Source organism: Vanessa atalanta, chromosome 8, assembly GCF_905147765.1.
Source record: "Vanessa atalanta chromosome 8, ilVanAtal1.2, whole genome shotgun sequence".
Lineage (NCBI taxonomy): Eukaryota > Metazoa > Arthropoda > Insecta > Lepidoptera > Nymphalidae > Vanessa > Vanessa atalanta.
Genome location: NC_061878.1, coordinates 2984283 through 2995155, shown reverse-complemented (window position 1 = coordinate 2995155; position 10873 = coordinate 2984283). Strand labels below are relative to the sequence as shown.

The 10873-nt window shown below is 31.5% G+C and overlaps 1 protein-coding gene across 1 annotated transcript; it reads right to left on the bottom strand.

The window, feature by feature from the left end:
• Positions 1 to 317: 317 nt before the first annotated feature.
• On the bottom strand, positions 318 to 5997 carry LOC125065861 (cytochrome P450 9e2-like). The gene is made up of 11 exons (XM_047673710.1): positions 5873 to 5997; positions 4190 to 4392; positions 3850 to 4013; positions 3642 to 3779; positions 3330 to 3532; positions 2709 to 2844; positions 2526 to 2627; positions 1980 to 2201; positions 1510 to 1610; positions 1236 to 1404; positions 318 to 797 (listed from the first exon to the last, which is right to left on the bottom strand). The coding sequence occupies exons 2-11, from the start codon at positions 4390 to 4392 to the stop codon at positions 631 to 633; spliced, it is 1605 nt and encodes a 534-aa protein (XP_047529666.1). The 5' UTR covers positions 5873 to 5997; the 3' UTR covers positions 318 to 630.
• Between the last annotated feature and the right edge of the window lie 4876 nt (positions 5998 to 10873).

The following is a 10873-nucleotide window of genomic DNA, read 5'->3' as shown; positions in this document are numbered from 1 at the left end:
CAATATTTATTTATTTATTATTATTATTTATCATAATTTCGAAGTTATCATCTAAAACCAACCGCTACATAAATTTTCAAATGTTTGCAGCTCTGGTTGCACACTTTGATCCTTTACTTCCACTGTTACTTATTACTGAAACAGTAGACATGTTAATATATCAACATTCAGCGTTCCTCAAATTCGTAATTGCCGTGATATAAATGAATAAACACTGATTTTAAAGGTTAACAAAAGAAACGACATATACGACTGATGATATATACGACTGTATACCGAAATATTAGGAAAGGTATAATACCCCCATAACAAAAATAAAATGTAAATACAAACTTTATTCGCACAAGATCAGTTTACACAAAAACACACTTCAGGAATGACATTATCGCCTATTTCATATGATACAAAAGGCTATAAGCCTAAGAAAAAACACTAACTAATCTTTTACTGGTTCTAGAAATTGTTTCTATTTCCGAATTTGTGGTTAGTTTTTTTTTTAAGTTTTGCATTTTTTCCTTGTTATCCTACCAATATACACTGCTTAATCAAGAAGGTAATCTTAATCCGAGGACATTTAGTTACCACTTCAAAATATAGGGTGTGCATTATTATTTCTCATGGCTTATGCATTTAGCTGCGAATTTTAAATTTTAACCAGTGTCCGCCAACAAGGCGTGGGTTAAAGGACTCGGCCGATAGCTTTGCGGGTAGACATGTCTTGACCGATGGTGAAATTTCTATATGGAGCATAATTTGGTACAGAAGAACTTTCAGCTCACACAGGGCGAATCTTGAAGCTGAAATCAATGAAATGTCAACGATATTAATTGATATTAGAGGTTTTGTAGACTTACTCATGGATTTGTATAAGCTTGACTGAGTAGAACAACCCACTCATCATATACTCTACCACCAAGCAGTAGTACTTAGTACTGTTGGGTTCCGGTTTGAAAGATGAATGAGCAAATGTAACTATAGGACCAAAGGATTTAACAATTTTAGTTCTCAATGGTTAACGGCGTATTGGCGATGTAAGGTTAAAATTTCATACGGTGCCATTATCTATGGGTAGTGATTACTACTTACCGATGAGTGGCCCAATTGCTCGGCAGCCTACATATATTATACAAAACTTTAAAGGTTTATATAGATGACAGTTAATTTGACATTAAATAAATGTAAAAGAATACCATGTACTGATAAAATAAAATTTAAATACAAAAACCAATTCTTACCGATGCAGTTTCTCGGTCCAAGACCGAAAGGCATGTATGCTGCAGGGTCAATATTATGCTTATTTTCATCGGAAAAACGTTCAGGATCAAACTTCATGGGATCAGGAAAAAGTTTTGGATCATGGTGGAAGCACCACGTTGGTATTATAATTAATTCACCTTTTCTTACCTGGTAAGAGAAAAAAATATAAGTTTCTTTATATGTATTATGTGTTTTATTTAGTGTTGTATTTGTTCGAAAATGTAAGCAATTTAAGTAACAAAATAAGCTTACGATAAAGTCATCTTTTGCATCACAATTCGGTTTTCCAATGTTGTAGTCTTTTACGCAAATTCTATCTAAACCATAACCAGGAGGCCATAGTCGCAGTACTTCTGCGAATAAATATATATACATATAAACTATATGAGACCAAAAAGATTTTCTAAGTAAGATAATGTGGATTAAAAGAAACAGTCAGTCACATTTTCCAAAACAACTTAGTCAACTACGCGTTATTTTAAAGTATATTTATTCATTGATGAAAATAATAAGTTTTACGAGATGGAAAAAAATATTTTAACTTCACAGTTGTTACTATTGTTTCTTATTGCAACTTTTCCTTCCCTTCAAAGGTAAGAGTTTCATAAATTTTACCTTGTCCACAATTTTATTTAAATTGAGTCCAAGGATCTGGAATAGTAAACATAGTCTGAATCTGCATAATCAGTCATATATATATAGTATGATATATATAAGCTTACCCGATGTAACCATGTCTAAGTATGTCAAGTTCTGGATTGAAGCGAAGTCCAGCTTTCCACCATTTTTTAAATCATGATTCTTAATCTCTTGTACCAGGCGTTCCTGTATTTCAGGATGGACGGCCAGCTCGTGTAGTGCGAACGACATTGCTGTTGATATCGTGTCGAAACCAGCCATGAAGAATAGTACCGCTTGAGCAACGAGATCGATCTCGGACCAAACTAATAAAAATAAAGTTTTAAAAAAACTGACTTCAATTGCATTATATAGCAGCAAGCATGTTTGTCTCCGAAACTCATTATCATATCTTTAACAAACTTAAGTGGAATTTTGGAATAAACCTATTTAGAATTAAAAATAATTTAGCAATCCGTCTTTACATGATGCAGTTATGCCCGAATATAAATAGAACAATATATGAACACCCAAATTGAGAACCTTTATAAAGTCGCTTCAAAAACTAACGTATTAACATAAATAAAATCAAATTCTAATGTCACAAATTATAAAAAATATAAAGTATTTAATAATTCCGTAATACCAACCTCTGTTATTTGTTTTTTTGCCAATAAAGGATTCCTCGACAGTGGCGAAACCAGTATCTTGTTGATTCTCGTTTTGTTCCTTATCATCATGTACTAATTGTCCTGTTAAAAATGGTCGGCGTTTTCTTAATGTTTTAGTATTGTACATCAGTTGTGTTCATTATTTTAAAATATTCATCTCACCTTCCTTAGCTTCCATTAGAAGATGGATTACATCAGGTCTGACGATATTACGTTCTTTCCTGTCCCTCATTGTATTGAGTACCAAATCTTTAAAGAAATCTGTAGTTGTTTTTGAAAATATCGTTAATTTTAATTTCTGGAAACAATAATGTTTCATTTGTTAAAATTGTACACACAATGAAATAAATACAGTAAAATTAGAGTTAAATAATACATTTAGTCCAGTTAAAAGATATTAGTAATAAAAATGATAATTGATGTAGGTTAGAAATATTTTTTAAACATTACGACCTAACTAAAAACTGAAAACCTAATAATGTAAGAAAAAGTCTCATTTCATTAATATTATTTTATGAATACCGTAATTGCAAGAAAATTATGCAGTTAGAAGCTTTATCATATGGCAATATAACATAAAATTTAATTTTAAAGGAAATATTTGGTATGTATGTATGAAAACAATCAGGATTATTGGAGCTAAATATTAAGCTATTATGCTTAGATTATAATGTATAATAATGACATTTTACAGCTGTACTGTTTTTATTTAAGCTAAAATAGTACCAGTACTTTAAATCAAATCATAGACTAGGCGTGTCAATGAACAATATATTAAACTACCTTTGAAAGGGAAGGAAATGCTGCAATAAGAAAGAATAATAATATTTGCCGGATCTTTAAAGTTGAAATATTTTTTCCCATCTCGTAAAACTTATTTTTTTCATCGGTAAATGAATCTACTTTAAGTCCAAATGCACAAGATGCGATTACGTCGTTAGAATAACGCGTAGTTAAGTCCTTACAGTCGACGTCAATGGCACCAGCTGGAAATAAGAATGCAATATATATAATGATACACATTGCATACGAGTGCGTTGTATATTAGATACCAATATTAGTTTTATTGTTGTTGTTGTATGCAATATCACTCACTATCAGATTCGTTTATTTTTTTCTTGACAGCCTCAATCATTTGCTTGCCCACTTCTTCCATGAATGGTATCATCAGTTTGATCTTTGAACTCGTAAATGCTGGACTTAGCATCGAACGCATGTCTTTCCATTCTTGACCTGTAAATTTTCCAATTGGTTTCATTAAATTATTCGTATTTGTATTCTAAACTCTATGAATACAACTAACCTTTTAAGACGAATATATTTCTACCGAATATAGGTTCAACTTTTTCATCTACAAAACCTCGATGGTCAAGAAAATATTCAAAATCTTTGACAGTGATCTTTTTCACTAACTCGAGATCTCTTATTATTAATGTAGGTGTAATAAATTCATACTTCCCAACGAATCTTTAATCAGAATAAGTTTTAAAGTAAGACAAAGTACACACATCATAAGCATATGGTTAAAATATATTGCGAATCCACAATCATTTAGTCAGAAGCAGAAACAAGTTTATTCCCTTATAGGTGTAAGAATAAAAAAAGAATAATTATTATGACAGTAGATAATCTTAAATACAGACCTTTCCTTTGGGAAAGTATAGTAGAGTCTGTTCAAATCATCAGCCAAAGTTTCTCTACGGAAAAGAACCCTGAACATATTTCCAAACATTGGAACAATTCTCATATGTTTCACTCCATGCTTACTAAACCTGGAGTATATCTGGCGGAAGTACAAAGCAAGGACTGCTAAAAGCACGCCAATCCATATCATCAAAATGATCATCTGTAAGTAAAATAACTTTATGTAATATATATGTAACTATTTTGCTCACCGTGCCTTGTAGGATGTTAAGCTAAATTTCCGGGTTATACTGGTATCAAAAACATCTAATAATAACTTTCTAACAACTCGAATGTAAATTTCAGTGAAGGCAAGTAAGGCCTCTTTTCCTGTTAAGAAGAAGATTTTGGAGCTCATTCCACCACCCTATTTATATATGGCAATTGATCAGTAACTGATTTGCTATTTGATAAACACGCAGTATATATATCATATATACTGCGTGCATATATCATCATCATATCTCATCATCATATTTTTCTCCAAATCAAAATATACTTTATTCCCATTTTAGATTGATGATGCAATATGGCAGTGTATACTGTATATCTATAAATACATTAAAAGCCAGTACATTTTTTAGAACTAACACTCGCAAATAATTTGAATTTATTTTAATGGACATTTCTGTAACTAAATATCTTATAGATAAATATTAAAGATAACTTTAGACATAAAATCTGTTTGTATAGCCAACTATTTTTGTCGTGAACAATAAAGTCAACTGTAAACGACTAAATTGGCAATGACCTCGCAGACACCATTAATATGGTTACAAACAGATAGAACAATTGGATGAATTTTACGAATAAAAAAATTGTGATTATGACGCATCCTGTACCTATAAAACTTGTATACTATACTTGAATATTAACATGGAAGTAATACATATGTAAACTTATCGACCTTACTTATGAAAATTCTTTAGCTGGTGTTTATTTAAACACATTTTTTTCTCTTTCCGTCTTTATTGATTGGACATACGAAAGAAAAACACAGCATTGCTTAGTTTTTACAACAATATTAAACTCATCCGATTTTGTCATCGAAGACTAATCGGTTAATACTCACTGTAATATTTTTAATAATCACATTTGAAGATTACCCCGATAAATAGGCAAACATACAGGCGAACTAATTTATAAAAAAATATTTTTTTTTTGCTTATTTTCATAGAGTACCGCCTCTCTTTGAACGTACAAAGACAGTAATTTTGAATTCTCAGACAGACAGTTAAGTTTTATTTATTTGTGTAGATTTGATTTTTAGTTTTATAATTTAAAGTTTTTGTCACATAAAAAATAAAATATTTATTATGCTTACGTTTTATATGATCTTTCTATTTTCTACTGTCTGACTGTCTGAAATTTATCGAGTCTATTAGACTTTAAAATTAAGTTAAATAGTGAGTTTTATGATAAGTGTATCCAAACTATTATTGAAACAATTGACGTTATTTGGTAATGTTTTAATTTTAAATAACATATAATTAATTTAAGCATTCCTTTGATTTCGTATATATATTTTTTTAACAAATTAACGAACTATAAAAACTGTGGAGAGGATTTAAAATCCATGGAGCATTTATAAAGCATGGTCAACGATTCAGCGATCGAGGTTTTCAGTATTAAAAATCACTCACGTTGTATTATGTTTTACACTTGTTTATATATGACCTTGTATATGTGACGTCACAATTTTAGATAATCATTAATTATCGCTTGTTAAATTAATATCACAATGAAACGTGTCGACTGATTTAAGCAATTGATCTGACTGAGATCATTATAGTACATTGTCACTGTATTGCTAGAAAGAAATATCATAACGCCGACCAAAAAGAATAATTCCTTACGAAGCGCTGTTTTATTGGTGTTTTTTATATTTAATAGCTAATGATTAAAATGATATTTTACAATACATAATGTTTTTTAATATAACTATTTGAATATTCTTATGTCGATATCTGCTAAAAATTAACACAGCGTGTCTCCATTCTAGCACCAAATTCATGTGTGACAACACTACAAATAAACCGATTAACTCTCAAGACTTGAAACGTCGTGAACACCATTTCTTATTATTATTATAAAATAAAAAAAATATTGATCATTTAATTCAACATTTTTGCTTTTGATAATAAATTGCCGCTACTAAAGCTATATTTTGGTATGAAGAAAGAATAAAGATTTTTTTTAATATACGCTTGCATAATATTTCGGGGGAAAAAATCTATAAATAAATATATTCATATATTTGCTTAAATTTATATCCAGTACAAAATAAAGTGATAGATTTTTCTGAGCGCCTGTTGTTACTTTAGAAAGAATATTGTAAAAAAAATAATTGCTGTATAAAAATTGTCAGGCATTTGAAAAACCTTTCGAAAACTCAATTTTAAAAATAAAATAATTATCTACTTAGACTGCAATAAGGCCAGAGAAAACTAAAAGATATTTTAATTGTTTTCTACACATTACTTAATATCACAGTCGTTTGTAAATTTATTGTAATAGATAGATTAAAACTTCTTCGAGGGTTGTCCATTGTTAATAAAAAATACGTCATTAAAAGTGAATAATTAGGGTACTGGGTCTCGATATCTCATTTCGGAAGCGTGGTTAGAAGGGCCGACACATATAATCTCCTTGTTCTTCACTTTAAACTAATCATTCCATTACCATACGTTCCAAAAAATTAAGAGTTCGCACTGGTATGTTTGTGCGTTAATGCGTGTGTATGTCTCTAACTATTATTTTATTGTGTATCGAAGTCGATATTAACTATAAGACACATTTATTACTAAAAGGTGAAAAAAAACAATTGAGCTAATTAAAAAAAAAAGTCTTGTTAAATATGAACACGCAGTTAATGTGTTCTGGCAGGTTTTTTCCGAAAAAAGGCTCACAGTCACATAATATGATGTGTAACATTTCAAATCTCACCTTGGAAATAAGTATTCAAATCTAATCAAATATCTCGCGGTTTTCCGGCTTTCTTTTATACACTTCCATCCCTTTTCACAAAATTACTCCCAAACATTGCAGGGAAGTGAGAGGAAAGATGGTTACATATCAAAAAGATTTACAAAGAGTCGAATTCACCTAGAAAACTTTGACTTTTAACCTGATAAATAAATTAAAAATTATTTGTGTTAACAGTATATACTGTATAATAAGTATAATTTTTTTTTTATAATATTTGTAGGCGGACGAGCAAATGTAATAAGTGATCGCCACCCCCCATACACAATGGCGTTGTAAGAAATATTAACCATTCCTTACATCACCAATGCGCCACCAAACTTGGGAACTAAGATGTTACGTGCCTGTAGTTACATTGGCTCACTCGCCCTTCAAACCCGAACACAACAATACTGAGTACTGCTGTTTGGTGGTAGAATATCTGATGAGTGGATGGGACCAAGTAGTTTCATATGGGATGTAATTTATAGAAATATATTTAATTAATTTTAATTCTCTTACTTTGTCGATACTAATATTAAAATTTTATGCAATTTGGTGCAACTTGTCTAGTATAACAATATATATTTAAACAAGTTTATCGTAGTCAATAATGTGCTTTTAGATAAATGTTTTAAAGCAAGTTTTACAAAATAAAATCACAAAGGCTGAAAGCTTTCATTGAATCGGATATTGTTGTGGGAGGTGAAAGGTACGTCTAATGGGATTTATTGATCTTTGCTTTTGTGTATACATAACGTGATCATTGAGCGGGACAGTTCCTCTTTAAAGCTCCATTATCTTCCGTATCAATAAATGTACCGCAATCCTGTGTGAAGCTAAGACGGTAAGCTAATATATATAGCTGTATATAAATGTTTTTTTTTTTCAATTAATTTATATATTGTTTATGCTTTAGTTGGCAAATAGGTAGGAGGCTCATCTAATGGATAGTGAATACCACCGCCCATTGACATCTGCAACACGGGGGCACTTAGAGATGTGTTGTCGGTCTGAAACGTGTAGGTTGTTTTTTAGAAGGTTCCCAAGTCGTCCCAAGTTGGTTCGGAAAAACCGCCGACAAAAGCTGGTTCCAAAGAGTCGTTGTGTCGCTGTTGTGGATTTTCGTACATCTAGGAACTTGGAATTTTTATGAGTTGTCCGAGGTGTATATAGTTACGAAGTCTGAAAACTATCTTTAAAGTTAAAGGACATTCCAAGGAGCTCAAACTACATGTAGTATAATGCCTTTTCGAGGAGGGTGACAAAGATCAAAGAATGATCTTTAAATGACTACAACTGACATCCAGGTTTTCTTAGCATTAAGATAATTGTAGCCCTAAATTTGACGAATAAATACATTGAGGTTAATTTAGTTATTCTGAGCCAACAATTAAAATTAACCGACTTAGGGAAACGAGTATAAAGTTAAGTCCATCACCATCTATATATCTAGCTGGTTGTGAACGCGAAACATAAATTATATATATTGTGTGGATATACATTATATCATATATAGGATATACATAAATTATATATATTTGTGAGTATCAGTGAATCTGTTTTCATCTTACAAGTAAGAGGTGTCCGGTCTATTTATAATCTTGGAGACTTCCTACAGGATGCTTTTGGGTATACTTTTCTTCTTAGTTCCTTCACAAAAAATCCTGCTTACAACAATATTACGTATTTTTACAATCATATATTTTTGAAAGAAACAGTGACGATAATTGTATACACGAAGAGGAAAGTTAAACTAGTTTCCGACTACGCGAAATACATAATTCTTGGGGCACTGTATTTGTTTCTTGAATAACATTCCACAGTTCTTTTAAGCTTGGCCTATTAAAATAAAATAGCTTATGTCAAAAAAACTTTGTTAAATAAGGTCAATTACTCAATACAATAGATGTTGGATCACTCTGCATCTTCTACCGAATTTTCCACGGGGAGTGTTCCGAGGAATTGTTTGGATTAATCCCGGCAGCTGAATTTCACCTTCGGACATCTCGTCAAAATTCTAAATTTCACCCGCACCACTTAGATGTCCGTAATTCCACAACAGCGCGATTTTTAAGGCATTTTCTGCCTCGAACAACCACAACGACCGATACGACTTGGGAACCTTCAAGAAAAGAGCGTACTCTTTCCTAAAAGGCAGGCAACGCACCTGCAAGCCCCCCGGTGTTGCAGATGTCCATGGGCGGTGGTAGTCACTTTCCACCAGGTGAGCCTCCTGCTCGTTTGCCACCTTTGACATTACTGGTATTACTGTATTACAAACAATTATTAAATGCACCACGAGTTTGTGTAGACATTCAAAGTATTAAAAGCCATTTAACCTGAACTCTGATATTTGCTCATATCCATGAAACAGAGTATAGCATGTATATAGTTCAAAAATCAACTCGCAGTCGGTGAACCTTAGCATTGTCCTCTCTCATAACTTACACTACCAGCCTCGCATCGCGTCGCTACCAATGACGCGCGTCAGTCTGTTGGAGACACGTCGCAGTGTGATTAATATACTGTCACCACGTTATTCGCAAATCCCCTAAATTACAGCCCACAGTACGCCCTACACATATATCATATTAAAATGTTTATTTTCTGCTTTGCTTATGATAAGAATGTTAAATTAAGTATAAGTCGAGTGTTATAAATCAAGGTATTCGCGAGAAGGTATCAAAATGTACTCGTCGCTTTACAAAGAGTTGGCAAAAACATCTCAGTCAATATTATCACGACGATTATTTATAATATGCAGATTATAGAGAGACAGAAGAAAGACTTATGTTTATATTTAGAGAACCACACTACCGTTATATCATTTAAAACAACATAGCACTCGTTTACAGTTTTATTATTCAGTGATTTTGAGTAACAGCTTGGAGGAGATTAATTTTCACATCCAAACTTGCAGCAAGCATACTTATTACACTTTTACAGTACGGCAATTTCATGGTCGAATCCAAAAATCCTTATGTATTATTTTTTTCATTAATCAGCTGCTTATCTCAACTAAACTAGAAAGTTAGAAAGGAACAACCGACGTCTATTGATAGTTCGTACTATATTATTTTAACTCGTACTCAGAGTAGCTTTTGAATATATTCAAACATAAGACAGATAATATCATTACTTTATATTAGTAGATGTATTGCCCGACCGATTTAGGTGAAATGAAAATTAATTTACTCCCCGATTGCAGCACCACATACCAGGTCCACGTACAGTAAAAATATACACAAAAATTTAATTGAAATCGTACCAACCGATAAGATGGACTTCAGATACATACACACGTATAGAAGTTTTGTATAATTATAATACCACAATAGTTCAATTAATATTTTATTATATATTTATAAATTATTACATTCCAATATGTCAGTCGACATCTTTGGCCTCGTTTGAACTATACCAACAAACCAAGTAACAATTAAATTTAAATTTGAGTATGTTATTGTTAAAAATTAGTTGTAGTTTATATATTGTACTTAAATATAGATATATCTTTTAATTATTACATAATGTAATTTGTATTTTTTTGCTGAATATCAATTGTCTTACGCAAACTAAAGCATAAGTACAAGTGTCACTCCTACTAACGCACGCCGATAATTTAGTTTTACGTGGAGAAGCGCGATTCCTTAAGTGAATTATAGATCTTTAACAAA

Bases quoted from the DNA above. Each gene is read 5' to 3' on its own strand.
- LOC125065861 (XM_047673710.1), bottom strand. From the start codon at position 4,392: ATGATCATTTTGATGATATGGATTGGCGTGCTTTTAGCAGTCCTTGCT. The intron at 1,405-1,509 runs GTAAGCTTATTT...TTCTCTTACCAG, and splicing joins ATGCAAAAGATGACTTTATC to GTAAGAAAAGGTGAATTAAT. The intron at 798-1,235 runs GTAAGAATTGGT...CATTGATTTCAG, and splicing joins TGGACCGAGAAACTGCATCG to CTTCAAGATTCGCCCTGTGT.